General features: G+C 43.0%; 1 protein-coding gene across 4 annotated transcripts in view; it reads right to left on the reverse strand.

The window, feature by feature from the left end:
- Positions 1 to 15,383, reverse strand: part of dlg5a (discs, large homolog 5a (Drosophila)) — a 40,535-nt gene extending 25,152 nt beyond the window's left edge. For 2 of the 4 annotated variants that reach the window (XM_030441781.1, XM_030441782.1), the window contains exons 1-4: positions 14,615 to 14,918; positions 2,574 to 2,642; positions 1,022 to 1,196; positions 287 to 430 (exon numbers count right to left, since the gene is read on the reverse strand). In XM_030441781.1, coding sequence (XP_030297641.1) covers positions 287 to 430; positions 1,022 to 1,196; positions 2,574 to 2,642; positions 14,615 to 14,918 — 692 coding nt within the window. Of the gene's footprint in view, positions 1 to 286; positions 431 to 1,021; positions 1,197 to 2,573; positions 2,643 to 14,614 lie in introns of all 4 variants that reach the window. The other 2 variants (XM_030441780.1, XM_030441779.1) reach the window with 2 other exon arrangements.
- Positions 15,384 to 18,377: the final 2,994 nt, after the last annotated feature.

The following is an 18,377-nucleotide window of genomic DNA, read 5'->3' on the forward strand; positions in this document are numbered from 1 at the left end:
CCAGCTGTAGCTCGAAGGGATGTTCTTTTCAATTAGGTTAATTGCAACACCATGCCAGTATTTGCAACAATTCCGGTAAAACAATGCAATAAAACATAATTATTTCGGCACTGAAAAGCAGCAGGTGGCAGGTGACAGGATGCTCATCCTACGCTTACAACACTGGCACACCGGTCCAGACACACATTCACGCACAAATCTGAGGAACTAGGTGCACCGCTCGTACACTACGTAATACTACAGCAGTACTATGTAAAATGGATACCATGACATAAGAAATACTCACTGGTAGAAGTCGGCCTCTTTTACAGCCTCCTCGCACCTCTTTAGTGTTTTGGTGTGCTGGTTCTGGAGAGACTGCAGATCTGCCATGGCCCTCATGCACTGGCTTTTCAGACGCTCATAGTCATGACTGGCTTTGGAATTTGGCCTTAAGGAGAAAAAGCAGGAAGGGAATCAAACAGTCTACCCAGCAGCAGCCTTGTACAACAGAGTGCGCGCAGACAGGAGGACAGAGAAGACGAGAGTTGACCTTGTGTGACAGTTCATAAGATGGGAATGAAATGTTATGTAAAGCGAAATGTAAACAGCATTAAAAAAGCATGCACTGATGTAAGCAAAACAGCCCTTGTATCATCTGTTGCACAAGAAACATCTGGCGAGGGGAGCACATTAAACTTAATTAAGCAGCCAGCCACAGTGCCCTGCGTCTCTAAGGTAGAGTCAGCATTAACCAAGACAGCAGAGTAGATGAAAACATGGCAGCCAGAACTGAGGACACAGACATCATGACTTCAGCAGTCTAGAGAGAATAAACCAATCATAAACTTTGCTGCTCTCAGAGCAACGAATCATAGGTCAAAGTCAACAGTCCGGCCTGATGCGTTTAATTTGGGAATAAAGAAAACATGTATAATTACAGTAGACAGATTTATAGACATCGGCCAAATTAAAAAGTGTTACCAGAAGGGAAATAACAGTAACAACAACAACGACTTGGCAGCAAGGACAGGATTTGCACCTGCAGTCGTCGAAGGTGGTCCCGGGCGATGCCAACGCCAGACGCTTGCGGAGCTCGTCCCTCTCCCTGGTCACCTGGCGGAGCTGGAACAAGATTGTGTCCAGGTTGTCGCCGGATGGCCGGTTGTCGTTGATGGCTGGGGGTGGGGAGGACGCTTCACCGTTAACGGGCGATCCTGCGACAGTGAGCACATTACCGGAGGCTGGGACCATTGTTCAGCACACACTGGAAAAGTTCCTCAGAAGTAACATCGCATACAGTAGCCCAGATGCCAATAAATTCATCTTTTCTTACGGACAAAACGATTTGAGCACTATAGCTTGAAACACAGACAATTTCAGGGCTGCAACTAACTTATTTCCATAGTCGATTAGTGCGCCGATCATATTTTTTTGATTAATCAATTAGTTGTTTGATCTTTAAAATGTTAGAGAATGGTGAAAAATGTCGACCAGTGTCTCCCAAAATCCCAAGATGCGCCCTAAAATCTAATTTTTTTCCACAACCCAAAGATATAGAGGAGGAGTAAAGACACCAGAAAATAATCACATTTAACAAGCCTGACTTTTTTCTTCTAAAACATTACTCTAACTGACAAACTGATTATCAAAATAGTTGGCCACTAATCCATAAAATGACTCATCCTTGCAGCTCTAGACAATTGATTGAATCATTAAGATTACCCAGGCAACCAAGAGTTAAAGCGGTCAGGGTAGCAACTCTGTGCTATGCAATTTCTATATGATCTGGTCGGGGTCTGTTTTGTGATAATTAGCAATACATTTGCAGGATTGGATCGCGAAATTCACCATTTGTAATCTCTGGCGTGAAAGTGAAAGGCAGGAAAGAGGTGATTTGGATTTGATGATGTTCTGTGCGGTTTAAATAAGTGTTTCCACAAACTCTAGATTACATTAAAGCACTTTTGAAAGCCAATCAATCAACTGGAAGCCTTTGTAAAAGAACCCCACACTGAAATACTTCATCTACACAGTTGTTTTCTTCAGTTCAATTTCTTTACCCTGGCGTTGTGTATCCATTACAAGATCTGGTGGTCCCGTTCTACCTGTCATGACCAAGATTAAAAAAACAGAGGAGGATTCGTCACTGAAGTCATGAGGATACTCTCTTTCACTGCATGTCCTTCCCAACAAAAAATGATCTATCAGTATTGTTTTCTTTATTGAAAAGAACAGCCATGGCTGGAAGTCTGAGGATTATGTCCATCTTTGGCTCAACATTTGGCCCTTTTGGAGGTTTACGTAACACAGCTGAGTCATTTGGATCTTTGTCAAAACAAGGAAAAGGCAAGCAGGGCTTCCTTAAGGAAAGAGAGAGAGACGCAGGGAGAGTGTTTTTGCCCCACTCCCAAACTCTGTAACCCAGCAGACCATCGAGAATTACGCTAAAATCAGTGTGAACACGATCCCACGTGTCGTAATTTAGCCATGGTGATGGCATTTACTATGGTGCGTTTGGAGATAGCACAGAGCCCGTCTAACCTGGCATGACAAACACAGCATTAACAGGCATCTTGGGTCATTATACATACCAACACTGCTGAGGGAGCTGCTGCTTTCCGAGTCGGACGGCATGGTGGAGAGAACGCTGTATGTGGAACCTGCCAAGAGACGAAAGGCCATGAGGAGAGATGCACTCGGGGAATAAAGCGTTGATAGATTGATTAACCAATTACACTCAAGCCTGGAGTAATTGCCTGTACAATGTGGAAAGAGGTGAATATTACACAGTCAGCTTCATATTCCCTGCACAGCTGTATGATACATTTCGATGCAGGGTTTATACTTGGAATAATAACTTCAACACTCCCTCTTAGCGGCTCTATATTATCGCTCCGCACCGCCGTCGTCATTAAAACCTCCTCTCTCTCTCTCACTGTGCACTCTGCCTCGCTTTGATGTATAGTCCTTGTATGTTTCTGCTACACAGGCAGAATGTCACGGCTGAAATGGGATTTTCTCTTTTTATGTCAAGCACATGGTGAGAGCGAGGGAGAGGGAAAATGATTCTCTGTCTGAATAGCTGTACGCTACACGCTGTTAAGCTGGCGGATATTTCACACGGGCGGCCACAATCCATAGGAGAGTATGCAGATCCCCATTATACTGCAGAGTCCCCGCTCCAAAGGGTAATGTAAACATGGTGGAGAGCGCCGACAGAATCTTTTATAAAACGCACCTTAGACTCGTGCTTATTGGAGAAGGAATCAACCGTTGTGCTGCACACTGGAAGCTCAATTTCTTTCCTTGTTTTTACCAAATAGTTGCGTTTAAACTGTTTTCTAAGTAGATTTTACAGCCCCGCATATGCACAGTTGCTGTGTTAGCTACTGTAAGAACACACTAATCATCACAATTAATAGTGAATAAAGGTCCCCTTTAAAATCAGCACATTTAGAAAATGCTTCCAGAAATGAGAGCTGCAAAGAGGAAGGAGTAAAAGACAACAAGCTGAGTCTTTCCATGTGAGTGGAAACACAGCGCTAGAGGATGCTATATTCTAAACACACACTTTCATTTGGAACAACAATCTGAGATTCAAATTTAAAGAAATACAGACTAATATTTACAAAATATCAAGGAAATGGGAAAAAGAACAAGGTGTGAACATTTCAGAAGATTAATAGTCTACAGTCTACGACGTCCTAACTTGTTTTGAGAGAACACTGTTGGAAGAAAGTCACTGACCTCTTTATCACACCCCAAATTAAGTCTTATTTTATGTCATAGCACAACCATGCTGCAGGCAACGTGGGGAAAATCGTTTGGACCATTCCAATGCATTAAGGCTTTACCTTGAAATTGTACAGTTTGAGAAATATTCCACAGACTACAGTCAAAATGATGGGTTATGATACACATAACACAAGGTCATGTGTAGTACTGTACTTTGGTAATATTACAGGAGATGTTATGTCAAGGAGGTAAAATATGTCAGAATTGGCCACCTGTCAAATTCAGACTCAAAACAAAGAGGGCGCAGCATATCACGAGAGTTGAGTGATATTTTTAGTAAATTCTGTCTTCAACTTAAAAAAAGACAGATATTTGCTAAGGTCAACTTGCTAAAAAGGCCTTTATGAAGAGATGCTACAAGGCTGAACCACCAATGTAAAATGAATGGATGAACCCCTATGGATGAAATCTATGATAATGGACAGTTAACTTATAGGAAAGAGAACTCAAGAGGAACAGTGTCGACAGAAATGGGAGAAACTGACAATGTTTACATGTCAAAAACAATAAAAGAGAATGAGCCACTGAATATGGAATAGATGGGGAAAAACTGGTTTGTGGAGATGAGGCAATCCAGGTCTTTACATCTATGTTTTGCTTTTCTTGTCTGTATTGTGTGATCATCTGTGATGGAGAATCAATGAAAATAAAGTATTTAAAGAAAGAGAGACTGGGAAATCCTCACATTGGAGAAGCTGTGAACACAGCATGCCTTACTTTTTTACTTGAAATATAGAAACAGCAAAAAAAAAAAAATCAATAACAGAATGTGTGCAGAATAAATGTCTTCCTGTTGGTGGCTGATTAATCAACCAATTATTCTAGCTCCAAATAAATTACGGGAAGTCAATAAATGATGTACACACTGATGAACAGACCAGTTTGAACCTGCATGAAAACAGCCCTGTGAGGCACAGATAATACTAATGTAATGCGATAAATGCACACTAAACACAGACAAAGTCCTTCCTGTATACACAGTTTAAGAGTAGAGGAATGACAGCTGACTTTGTAAGCAGCAGGCAATAGATTGACACCAACTGTTCTAGATCTCCATCTCTGTCCTTGCCTCCCCACTGGGTTTAGCTCCAGCCCTCAATGTGTGACAAGGCCAAGCCTAATTAACTATGAGCTCTGTGCGACTGAGCCACTCCATCTTAGGCCCCGCAGACAGAGGAGAGGAGAGGGGGGCAGGGGGGGGAAAAAGGCGAAGGCATGGAGCAGAGGAGGACAGATGAAAGGAGATAGCCCAACTAAGTCGCAAAAGAGATAAGGAGGGAGTGTGTTTGAGAAACAAAGAGGGAGAAAAGTAAGAGGAGAGACAGTGAGAATGAGGAGCGGGGCGGAAAGGCTTTTAATCTGTTCCGACATTCCCTGATGCTTAACACTTTTACCCTGCGAAGTGCTCGGAGCACGCAGCTTTGATTTCATATTGTTCCATCAGACATGATGAGAACCACTCAGGGGCTGCACAGCATTAGTCCTCTACAATCAACTCACCGCTTTACAAAAGTCTCCTGCTCATTTCCATGGCTGCACTGAAAAGCAACGAATGACTTCTTGAACCCAGCGTGACTGACGAGTGTCTTAGTAAAAGACACTGAAAGGTAGAATGCCATCTCAGCCGCAGGATTAATAAGCCTATTTCAAACTACTGCACAGAGTCAGTAAAAGCCAGAAAACGATGGAACATGTAGCCTCTTTAACATTCCATCCCTTGATTTGGAAACCGAAACACTCAAATAAATTAAAATCACAGTAATCTCTGCCACTGAGGATACTCGCATCAAAAAAAAGGAAAAACACAGCTCTAACTCCCACGAAAGAGGCAGTTCTGGGACAATCCTTGGTATCTCGCAATCTGCTTTGGCTGCAAGGACAAGTATGTGCACCACAAATTCCCATATTTAGATCAGTGTCACAGGCTGATTCGTTAACCCTGTAAGCGCAGCAACAAATGCGGCATGGATTGCTTGTCAGAAACAAGGCCGCTATATCTGGCGGTCGATTGGTCGGTGGCCTTTTCCAACAGGCTTTTAATCGTCAATAGCAATTAGCACCGGCCATAGTCAATGAGGCTGATCATTTGTAAACAGGTTCACTGCATCAATAAAGCATGCATCTATTAGGGTAGCATGGATCTGTTGATCTACAGCGGGAGAATGCACCGCTCATGGCCAACAAAAAAAAAAAAAAAAAAGCAATGCAGACCTGACAAATCATATCTAACATTCACATTCAATTCTGACTCGGGCTGCAACAATTATACCACTAACAGATGATCCTGTTTTGAAAATCTATTATTTGTTTCAGTAATTTAAGCAAAAAACGTCAAAGCGTTGCTTGTTCTAGCTTCTTAAATGTAAGGATTTGATGCTTATTTTTGTCACTAATGATCGTTAATTAGGAGTACTTATTTTGAGCTCAAAAGAAGCGCTCTGAATATGTCCCTTTGGCAGTAGTCACTGTTTGACATTTTATAGACTTGATTGTGAAAATGACTCATTTCTAATTGACAAAATAATCGTCAGTTGCAGACAATATTTCTACCAGATGGATACATGATGGCAGATCTCATCAAGAGCCATTAGATATGATAATATGAAGCAAGCATCTGCTACAGACTTCCGTTGAGGGATGCACTCTAAAGGTGAGAAATATTCAGCGGAGGACCCGAGGCGACCGTAACAAAGGCCCGTCGCTGTGATCTAAATAGGTCAGGGGAGTGCTCGCCCTACCTAAGGGGATCCACCTCCCCCAACTCTCCCTTCCGCTTTCCCTCCCAATCAAGCGATGTGCTCAGCGACCAACAGTTGCTTCAGACAACCAGATTATGTTCTCCAACACATAAAGCGAGATGACACGCGTTGCCATGGTGAAGCTGGATGAGAGGAATAGTAAATCCTGCAGCCTGGTGGAAAAAGAAGAAGAGGATCCTGAGAGTTGGGAGGCTGGTGGAGGAGGGCCTTATCAAAGAGAGATGCGAAGTCTGGCTTCCACCGTCGGGTGAGACTAAATTATTCATCAGACCCGGAAAAATTCTCTTATCTGACAATGAGAGCGTCTCCCGAAACATTAAACACATACGATAATGATCGCAATTGGACTCTGCTGCTGCTTTAAACTTTCCTTTAATCAGAAAATGTTGACGAGCCTTGAAACTATGGATTCCACACAGTCTGTTCTGTTCCCATGAACACAAGAGACGTAATTTTTTTCAGGGCCACTTGGTAAAAAGCAGCATTAGCATTCCAAAAATAATACTGTGTGCTATTCTCTATTAGCCGCTGTCAGCTCTTCTCACTGTCAGTGAGCAAAAAAAAAAAAAAAAAAAAAAAAGGAGTCATGCACCAAGAGGCGAGCCTTAATAGTCTTTGTGGTCTTTCTCCTTTTGTGTCCTCAGCTTCACAGCCATTAAAACTACAGAAGCGCAAATAATAGCAACACTAATAATACGGTTGAAAACTACCCACTCATTTTACAGTGTGCTTAAGTGAAGCGGAGGGACGTGTCAGCAGTATGCCAAAGAGCAGAAAGCATCCCTTTGACTGACATCCCAGGCCTCGTAATCCTGCCGGTGGTTCTGATCACTGTTTGGAAGGATGTAGTCTGAGTTAGTGATGTACACAGCACATCTACTGTCTCAATAATGGCTGTAATACTTGAACTCAGGACATTCACCATTACTGGAGAGGTGATGGTGGAAAAGTGGCAGTTAAATGGACTTTATGATCAAAGTAGCATTTTTTGGTATGCATCGCCTTCCTCGACTGTATCGAAGGAAGAAGAATTCTCCTACTTTACTGTAAGGCTGCAAAATTACACGATTTATTAACGAAATCACAATCTGGAAAGGTGCAGTGTCCAAATCACAGAGGCTGCACTTTATTATAAAAGGTTGAATGTGTGACGTAACAGCATTATATAGAAGTACTGTAGGAGCGCGGTGATGCCCCAACCTCCAGATCTTCTTCTCCAGGTAAGAAAACACATTTTTTTTGGTAAAGACCACAACAAATCACATGTCATCATGATTTGAATAGGTTTTTATATCAGGGAAAATGAAAATTGCAATGCAAAAATTATCATTCCAAACAATCGTGAATTATATCTCAATTTCAATATCTGGCAACAATCGAGCATAAGTCAGGCTCTAGTAAAAACACATAAGCTCTGGCAACATAGCATAATAGCAATAGGAGCATCACAAGTGTTTTCCATGCATGCTAATGTCTGTGTTTGATTTCTAGAATTGTTGAGTCGAGGTGGAGCTTGTTTTTTTTACCACTTTATAAACTGTCAGTTTAATCAATAAGAATGCATCATATTTTATGAACTAATCACATGTTTGTATTCAAAAATAATCATGTCTGTGAAATAAATGCAATTCAATATATAGTTCTGAAACACAGTAGAGTAAAAGCATAACTTCTTCACCTCACTGTAAAGACTTACAAAGGCTTATGAAAACGTAATTATTGCATATATACATTCGATTTTTAGAGTTAAAATACAGCAACAGTGACCATGAAACAGTACTTCAACAGGATTGTTCCTGTATGGCTGAATAAGGTAGGCATCACTGACGTTAGGATACAGCATATAGTTGGGACCCTTAACTAGGATCAGTGACACGGAGAGAATGATTTGACATTCCTTCTCACACACCTGTCTCGTCTCCAACACCTCAGCACATGACCGAGAACGATCAACAGAAACTGTGGGGACCTCATCTGCAAATCTGCAAAGAAACACAACATAAATTCCCTTGTCCATGCACTCTGGGACTTCCAGTAAGCCATGTTGTGGGCCCAACTTCTGTGCAGCCAATGACACCACCGGCCAAAAGTCTGGGCAGTGTGCCAGTGAGAGCCTTGCTGCTGGGCTCAGGGATTGATCATCTGATTTAAGGAGTCTACACTAAGCATAAACATGAAGACATCTAACATGAGTCCATGAGGCCTGATTACTCCACCGCACGCACATCGCCTGACTCACAGCTCCATGCTCATCGAGGCCTATTGTCAAACCCACCCACCCTGTTCACTCATAGGTTCCGAGTCGGCCCTGTGGCATGTCTCGAAAAAAGATCTGCGATGCTGTTGTAGTCTTTTAGTCGTTTTTGACATGAAGGTGATGCATAGAAGAAGACCGTAAAGATACTGCCAGAACTGCTGAGCAGCACCAAAGTCCAAAAAAAGCCCCCGAGTGCAATCCAGCCCAGCCGATTATCAGCATGCCATAATGGGCTTTCTCTCTGCAAAGAATGCAAGCTCAGCATAAATGAGACATCATTTCTTTTTGAACAGCTTGCCGGTGCCAAGGGTTGGGTCAAAAACAAAAAGGTTAAAGATGTCTGCAACACGTCCTCCAAATGCTCCACTGCTACATTCTGTAGCTGGTACGAATAAAAGCCAAGAAAGCCTGTCTGTGTGGAGTAAACCCACTATTGGAATTTGGGCAATTTTTTGTGACATTCCTTTCATGTTTAATCACAGAGGAGACTGCGTTGATCCAGAAAAGCATTTTCAGAGGGTGTTGAGATAATTCAGTGATTAAACGGTACAATATCTTTTAAAGGTCACCGAGGGAAAAGGACTCCAGCGTAGAAGAAAAGTGCACATAATCGTAAGCGAGACCGCGAACCCTGCGGATATGACAGGTAAGCCTTTTCTACTGTATACAGTAATTACAAGCCACACTGCAGTCCCAGACATCCCACATTAATGTAAGCTTGGTGACACATCTGCGCGTTTCTAGCTCTTTTATGCAAGTAAATAATTGTACCTTTTTAATTAGGTATAAGAAAGGCCCTCTTGGCATTTATGTTGTCATCATATTTCTGACAAATTGAGTCATCCCAATGCTCCAGAACAACCTACGTACTGTTGCAGACAAAAACCAATCATCAAATAGTTCTCATTTGGGATTTGATTCTCAGTCGTGCCACTGATATAAAAACTAGGGCAACAATTGCAACAATTATTTTCATTATCTGCTGATGAAAAAAAAAAGAAAGAAATGTGAAAAATACTCATCACAATTTCCCAGGCATCCTCAAATTGCTTTCTTTTTTCAACTAGCAGTCCAAAAAGCTAAATACTTTAAATTTACCAATGCCATCATAGATTACAAATCTTAGCAGCAAATGAAATTACTATTAACTTATTAACAGTTATCAAACAAAAACAATTAAACCAATAACCAAAGTACCTGGCTCGATTAATTAACTTACTGTTGCAGCTCTAAATCTAATCCCAAAATAGTTAGCCAACATGTTCCCTTGTCACGTGGCCAATCTGTAAACTAGAATGGCGCGCAACAGTCCCTTTTAGTGATCACTCATAGATACCAGCCACTTAAATACGTCTGATTTTTTTCCATCAAGATCCATGCATTATTCCCTGAGAAATTTCAAATAAAGAAAACGCTACCGGATACAAAACAAAAGTGAATGGGGTCTATCCCATGCCAAGACCCATCCTCCAGCCAGGTTTTGTGTAATCCTGCTGACAAACCAACCAACAAATTGACAAGGGCGAAAAACAAAATCTTCTTGGCGGAAGTAATAAAAGAGGAGGTACCAAACGCAGTAATCATGGCCATCACCATCGCAGTCATTTGCTGGTGATTACAGGAGGACACATTTGATCTGGGGTCTGGTGCCAAAGACTGAAGGACAACTGACTGCAGGTGTTAGCGGGACAGATTTAGAAGTTGAGAAACAAACAGATGGTAAGACGAGGCAAGTGGAGGGAGGGAGAGAACGCTATGACATCATGATGGGAGGAGAGCGGAGGAGAGGAGGTACAGACAGAAAAGACAAGAACAAAGCATAACACAAACACAAAAAGAAAAGAAAGTAGGAGTGGGGGTAATGGTAAGGAGGAGAGAAGCTGTTTATTTCCATGACTTCATAGCCCTGCTAAACATTTAGATGCTGGCATTTCCTCTACCTTGTGGGGTAATTAGGATGTGGAGGAACATGTGTAAAATGGTAATGAAGTCCTGTTGCGCAGTACAGCCTCCTGGCAGTGGTTCACACGCACTCAGAGTGCACGTAAACCTGCCATCAGACATTAATGCTAAAGTGAAAAAATATACAGTTTTTACACTAGAAAGATACAACACAGTTCAGCTGGACCAATAACACCAACAATGGCCCGGTCAAGTACTGCAGTCGACCTCACATTTGCCTGCAGCATCTCAGGCCTGGATTGGATTTATTGAGCAGCATTACTGACAAGAACCACTATGCCATTAACTGCTAATAAAGACAACTGATGATTTAATCATTGCTTCATCTAGATTCTTTATTGAACTTCTTGGTATCATCGTCTTCAAATGACCCATTATGTATGGCCAGGACACAAAAGTCTTGGATCCAAATATGTTTTAAGGAGATATATTATGCCCAAGTTCGTGATTTTATCATTATATCTGCCACTTCCTACTGCAGCTGGCATGGCCGCTTGTACGGAGATGCTGCAATGTAATAAAACTCACACCAACAACTCATAAAACACAGTCTACTCAAATGTCATCAATCACACCTGAGCGGAGAGACACCGGTTAGCAGCAGATGAATTGATGGCTTCCTCTACACACTGAGAAGAGAATGAAGTCAGGATGAGGTACCAAGGGTGTTGAGGGGAAAGAGAGAATGGGGCGATGAGGTGATGGTGTGCGTCACTGAGTGACAGACACCGACAGAGAGAGAGAGAGAGAGAGAGAGAGAGAGAGAGGAGGAAAGTGAGGCCAGGTCCAGCCCATGGGAGATATTTAAGAGCAGCGGTCGTGACAAGAGCGTCAGGGTCGTAACTCATTCTGTCTGTCCACTGTGGTTTATGGAGTGGGACAGAAACTGGTTGACAGAGAAAAGAGACCCCCCCCCCCCCTCCCTCCAACACACACACACACACACACACACACACACACACACAGGCCTATGTCCTAGGCTGCTGTACACAGAGCAAGCTGCTGACTGGGCACTTTGGGCCTGCTCAACTTCTCAACAAAAGGCCTGTTGTCTCCCTCTCTCTTGCTCCCCTCTTTCTATCACCCTCCTCTGTCTCTCTGGCGTGTCCCTCCATTTAAGTGTGTCGAGAAACTAAACCACTCGGTGGAGGGGGGGAAGAAAGAGAATGAGTCGGCGAAAAGAGAAAGAATGACAAAACAGTTAAAAAAAAAAAAAAAGGGATGGATGATGGATCGGAGAAAAAGACGATAAAGCAAAAGAAGAAACAAAGAAGATGAGAAAAATGAAGTCGAACAGACAGCAGAAGAAGAAGATTGTGGACGTTGCATCCTGTCAGGGAGAATTGTGTTGGCCTTCTCTCAGAGTGAGCTTAAATCACTGTAACAGTCTCTTGAATCTGAAAAGAGCCCAGGGTGGGGGTGTGTGTGTGTGCAGGAACATCTCTTCTACTCTATTCCTCCAGGTAGAATATTGTCTATGTAGCACACGGAGGAGATGAGCACACAACCCCAGGCATGTAATCAGCTTGATTGCAGCCGCCGCCTGGATTTATGAAATGATTTCAATTCTGTTTGAGAGCACAGAAATGTGCTCTCGCTCGGCAACAAAACTTCATCCCCGGTATTCTGAGTGAGCGCTCCGCTCTGCAGTTTAATCAGAGTTAGAGAATTTATTAAAAAAAAAAAGAGGGAGCCACTAGTCCCCGAGCATGCTGGTGCACAAAACAGGCTAAATAATGAATGATTTGTTTGCATGTTCGCTACAGTAAATGTGTCGGAGTTTGCCAGCAGAACACTAATAATTTAGCGAGGCTTTAAAACAACTTGAGCATTTCTGTGCGCATCTGTAAGCTTTTCCTCCGGGGTGGTGAGCGGATGTTACTTGGGAGTTCGGATGATTTCATAAGTGTGCGTGTAACGGTGGCTCGGCTGGCAAACGATGCGCATCTGAGAACAAGAGCGAGGCAGGTGGAATGAGAGGAGGTTGACTTGAGTGCCGGCTGCCATCAGCGGGACTCATCACACACCCCGTTCACAGGCACATGGGGGTTCTCAAGAATTCATCCCTATGTGCTGTTCCTACCAGCCTCTTTTGCCTGGAGGTACTCTGTGTGAGTGGCTCGTCTTTGGTCTGTCGCAAAGTGTGGTTAAAACGCTGTAATCGCATCAGCCCGAATCACTACACCAAAGATAATAAGAAGCACATTAAAAACGACACTCGAGTTAAAACAGAAGGAGCCGAGAGCGTGGCGGCTAATGCAGGGGACTGTGGAGGCACGATAAAGCGTGTCTCGCAGAGAGAGTTTACGCCAGAGAGAGGAGAGCAGGGCCTAATCCTCTGTTGAATAACCACAGGCTGACTGGCCGGACTCACAACTGGTACTCACTCTCTCCTAGCACAGGGGCAGGTCAACTCTACGGCCCCAGTGCAACGCTCAATAAAAGAGGTGTGTGTAGAAAAGGCTAAATTCACATTGTCATGTCCAGCCAGAGTCGAGGGGCTAACAGAGGAGCAATTTTGCAGCCGCTCACAGGTAAACAACTGTGTTTCAGACCATCTCGGGATCGGTGATATTCTGCAGCAGAAACACTCAACACAAGGATGTAATAAAGCTTAAGGAAGTATTAGCGATCCAGTCAGCGGAGCAGCAAGACACCGGCTCAGCATTACCTGCCGCGGTTTGTTTGATAGTAGTACACGGAGACAACCTGGCAGCTGTAAAACAAGGGATCACACGGTGTATTTAAAAAATGGACATAGACGTGGGTTTAAACTAAAGCTTGAGCTGTGACAAAATGGTCTGCAAGGTTGTTTTACATGCGGGATATGTCAAGGAGAAGAACTGCCCTGCATCTCTCCTCCCCACTTTTAGATCTCAAGGCTCATCCAGCATTCAGGCCCCGAGGGCATGACACTGGTTGTGAGTAAGCCACCGGCTTCAGTCATTCAGACAAAGCAAAACAGGCAAAACTAGACTAGGCTTTTACACTTGGTTGCGCTTTGTCTCGGCACAGCAGCAACAGCAAACTGAAAACCCACTGAAGTGGAGGCAGTTGCTGTGAGGACACAAGTGCAAATCAAATGCCTGTAATTAAAAATGGAGCATTAATGCACCGCCGGAGGGGAAATCTGGTCGAGTCCGCTGCCGTTGTGTGGTTTGCTCTCCACACATGGGGAAAGGTGGCCCGATCACACTCGAGGTCGGCGAGCATGCATGGGTAGGCTGCACGCACACACCCACGTTCAGGTCGATATGGACCAACATGTCACCAGTACAGCCGTTGTCATGGAAACAAATCAGGCTACCTGATGTACCATAAGCATATCATGCCACTGAGAACAAACTGGAGTTGGTGTTGGATGTCAGTGAATTGATCGTGTTCCTTCTTGCACAAATATCAGACTGCATTTAAGCAGAAACCATCACACATGCAACAGTGGATGGCAGAGAGGAGTGACAGAATAGTCCTTGGCTGAATCAAGCACAAGCTGTGCATGAGATCTGCAGGGCATGGTGAATGTGAAAGACACAGGCCAGTGCATTATGTATTATACATGTTAACAAAGCATAGCGCTGCAATCAGAAGAGTGAGTGCTGATTAAATGTGCAACCACGTTGTGAGTACCAGTCGCCTAACCCCTCGCAACCTTCACATGAACCCTTCGCTATCATTTCACACAGATCTGGGGTAATAATGAATCGAGGTCCATGCCTTGCTGCTGTGTAGCTATCCACACACGGTCCCTCTTGCGCCAGACCACCCAGATTGTACCAACAGCACGGGTCATGCAGCGGCTGCCTGCCCGCTCCGCTCATTTCTACCTCCAAGTGAAAGCCTGTTTACGAGCAGCTCTTACCGGTGGAGTGGTCCACAGGTCCCCCGCCGTTGTTGCCGAACAGGGCAGCGTACAGGTCAGGGTATGCCTTCTCCAGGGCCACACACAGGTCGAGGAAATGGTCGCTCTCCTTGTTCATCAGCATCTTCAAAAGGTGGTCGACTTTCTCGGCGCTGGACGAGCAGTTCTGGTCCAGCTCGAACCTATCGAGTTGACTCAGGGTGCCGGAGACTATGAGCAGCTCGATGACTCGGTCCGCATCTGTTATGGACTCCAATAAGTTCTGGTGGCACTGGTCGAGCAACTCTTTGTGCTTTGGCTCCATTGCTATCCGCCGTAGTTCCGTAGCTTCCACCAGCTAACCCAGACGGCCGAGTGGATGTAATATCCTCACCGATCAAAAGTACCGAGCGACTACTGAACTCAACTTATCGCGGCTTGCAGAAGTTAGCCGGAGCCACCACGGCATTAGCTTGCACGCGAGATCAATTTTTATAGCATATTGAAAAAGGCACAAGAAGCCATATTTGTTGCCCAAGGCTGTTGACTGCACTAAACAGCGATACATTTTTCCATCTTACTCGCGTGTGGCAGTTCAGGTCGTTTTAGGCTTCCCCTCGGCGTACGCTTGAGCCGAATACATCGTCCTCTCGTTCCGTATCATTTAATGCGCCCTTTGACGACTCGACTGCTGGGAAAACTCACGTAACTCCGCCGCTGAGCCTCAGTTACACTGTATCCTCCGCCATGTCTGAGCAACTCAGCAGCTGCTGCCCGCTGTCAATCAACGAGCCGTTCAATGACCGTATAAGGCGAAACGGGGCGGGGTTTGACGAAAACACGCCCGTTTCTTCAATGGGCGTACACATCAGCCCGTAGTACGTCGAAAATCCCAGGCGGAAAAAATGAGAATGGAGAGAATCCGCATGAAAAATCTGGAGACGTCCTTAAAAACATGGACGTAGTGGTAAAGAGGGGTAAACAGTGACCTCATCCTCAGAGTAAAGCAAACATCTAGACTAGAGCAACACAATGCACGTTTGGATTACCAGTTAACTGCACATTAAATCTAGTCATGACATTTTAAGATAGTTGGACTCTATTTGAGCATTCTCCACTAGAGTTTAAAGGGAAATATTCTAGATTTTATTCACTGCACTGCTTTTCTTCATACGCTTGTTTGCTTAATACCAGACGCACCAGTTTATTCTCACAGGCCATCACCATAATAAACAGTTTCATCAGTCAGAGCCAATGATCCTGTAACACTAAAACAGTCAGCTTCCTGCAGAATATAAATGATATATTTACATCTAAAAATGCATTATTTGTTTTTTTGGAGAAGATATTCAAACTCAGATAAGTCATATTTGCAATATTATTAAGGTAATAATAACAACGCTGAAATATTTTTTCTGACGAAAATCTTTCCATAAGTGTGTAAACGAGCTGTCCTCAGGGCTATATAAGGTCCCCAGAACAGTGTGTGAAGCTAGAAAGGTGGCTGCTTAGAAGGGTCCTGCAGATATAAGCAGAGTACAGCAGAATGACATTGCATTGTCCTTTGAGGTGTTTGATTATTCAGTCTATTAAGTTATGAAAATCAATTGGGATTTTTCTATTCTGATAAGAAATGTCTTCCCAAAAGCATGTCCATATCATCCATCATTGTCAATAGAAATCCTGCAGGTTGTATATACTTTGCATTACTGTATTTGCTGTACATAACCACCAACTTCATGTATATCCATTTAACATTTACTTCTTTGCATTAGTTGTATTTTTTTACAATCTACAGGAACATTTGACTTGTATATGTATATTTACGATATACACCTGTTGTTACGTACGTAATAACTATGTTCATTTTTACTTTTCTTTGTTCACTTTTGCAGTCCTCGTTTTTTAGCTTTATACCTATTTCTATCTTTCCCGTGAACTGTGTGAAAGTGTCCAGGGATCAATTTAGAACCTGAGACAAATTCCTTGTCTATGCGCACACATTGGCCCAATAAATGAATTTAAGATTTTACATGCAATATATGACAGATTATAATTATTTGACAGACCCTAACCTAGCAGTATATAAAATGTTTTTTTTAAGTAGCTAAATTACAACCAACCAGCACAATACTAACTACAGTTATAATTTAACATAAATAATTATCCATTTCAATACATAATGGTACAAGTTGGTACAATGGTACAATCCTTGCCTTGGTGTGGTCTCCCCTGTTGTTGTGATCTTCTGAGCTGTGTCGTTACAAATCACAGGAACCATTTTCATGCAATATGAGCACTATTATTCTTATGTAATAAGATCATTACTTCTCATTTTGAATACGTCTTCCATCTGTTGTTATCTTTGTGTAATTTCCATCAGTGTGGTGCAAGTCATTGTACAGTACATAGGATGAGTTTGTCATAAAAAGGATTCTCACCACATGAAATCAGCAGAAACCTGATTGGTAGTCATCCTGTCTGACTGAATTAAGTATTTTATTTAAGGAAAAATGCGTAATGCAGTGATAAAAATACAGCCATTTTATTCGGTCGTTGCATAATGCTGTAGTTGTAGCCACAGGCTTATGCTCCACGTTTCTATTTCCAAGATGCACTGCAACCAATCTCAGTATGTACCGCATCTGTGTGTTAGATAAGATAGAAGAGGGCAGTGAGCCACATGTGAACACACAAGCAATATGTTAGGGCGACAAATGAAATGTGTATTTGGATAGGTTTCGTGAAAACACGATATGATGATGACGGATGCACTCCGCTTCCAGTCTACAGCTGAATAAAGACTGTTGGCACAGGGGCAGGCGTCTGCAGGCATACCTCTCAAACCGTGACCTTATTCATGCATGCACTGAATCTCATTGTGACATCTACAACTCACTCCCTCTCTCTCTGTTTGCCTGCCATGCTGGCTCCATAGCTTGTGCAACCATGTGCTATCCCCTTTAGATGAAAAATTAATTACAATTCATTCATATCAAAGGGAAGCGAGTCCCCACAGCTGACACGGATTGGACGGCTGTTGTCTGTACCCTACTTCTGAGGACACACGTTTGAATAGAAAAGACGGCCTGATTGCTTTTATCTTGGGGGTATGAACGAGTGTATTATTTAGACTACAGGGGTGGCGCTTCTAGCTGTCTGATTATTTACTAAAATAGTATTAAACAGATTTGTTTATCAGACAACCCGGATCAGGGAAGATAATGGCTTCATCTATTATTGAGGAGCCTGTCAGCAAGCATATCCATCATTTATCCTGGCCAAATAGTCTGAAACAGAACATTATATGGATTTTTTTATTTTGTTGTCAGTTTGAATAGAGATCTAGTAAATGGAACACTCTCTGTGCTAAGGGATGGAAAAACAATAACTTTATGATCCACTCACATTTGACATGTTTTATTTACCGCATCTGTGCATAATTCATTCTCAGCAGTGGCGCATCTCTTTAATCTCCATCCCGGAGAGAATGCATGACAATGATAGTGTTCCCAAGGTATTAAATGAACAATTCAAGGAGGGGAAAGTGACAGCATGTTCGATGAGAATACATTGCCGGTGTCCTTCATCATCACACTGACACTTTTAATGTAAAACTATCATCTCCCCACAATACATCGAACCTCAAGGCACTGGGAGAGGATTCCCAAATGATTAGGAGTTATAATAGTCATTAAATGAGGCAATCGCTGACTTTTAATTAACGGTGAATTACACAGCCTTCAGCTGGATGCCTGCAACAGATGGGAGGTTTTTGATCATA

The sequence above is a fragment of the Sparus aurata genome, chromosome 15, assembly GCF_900880675.1.
Source record: "Sparus aurata chromosome 15, fSpaAur1.1, whole genome shotgun sequence".
NCBI classification, from domain to species: domain Eukaryota; kingdom Metazoa; phylum Chordata; class Actinopteri; order Spariformes; family Sparidae; genus Sparus; species Sparus aurata.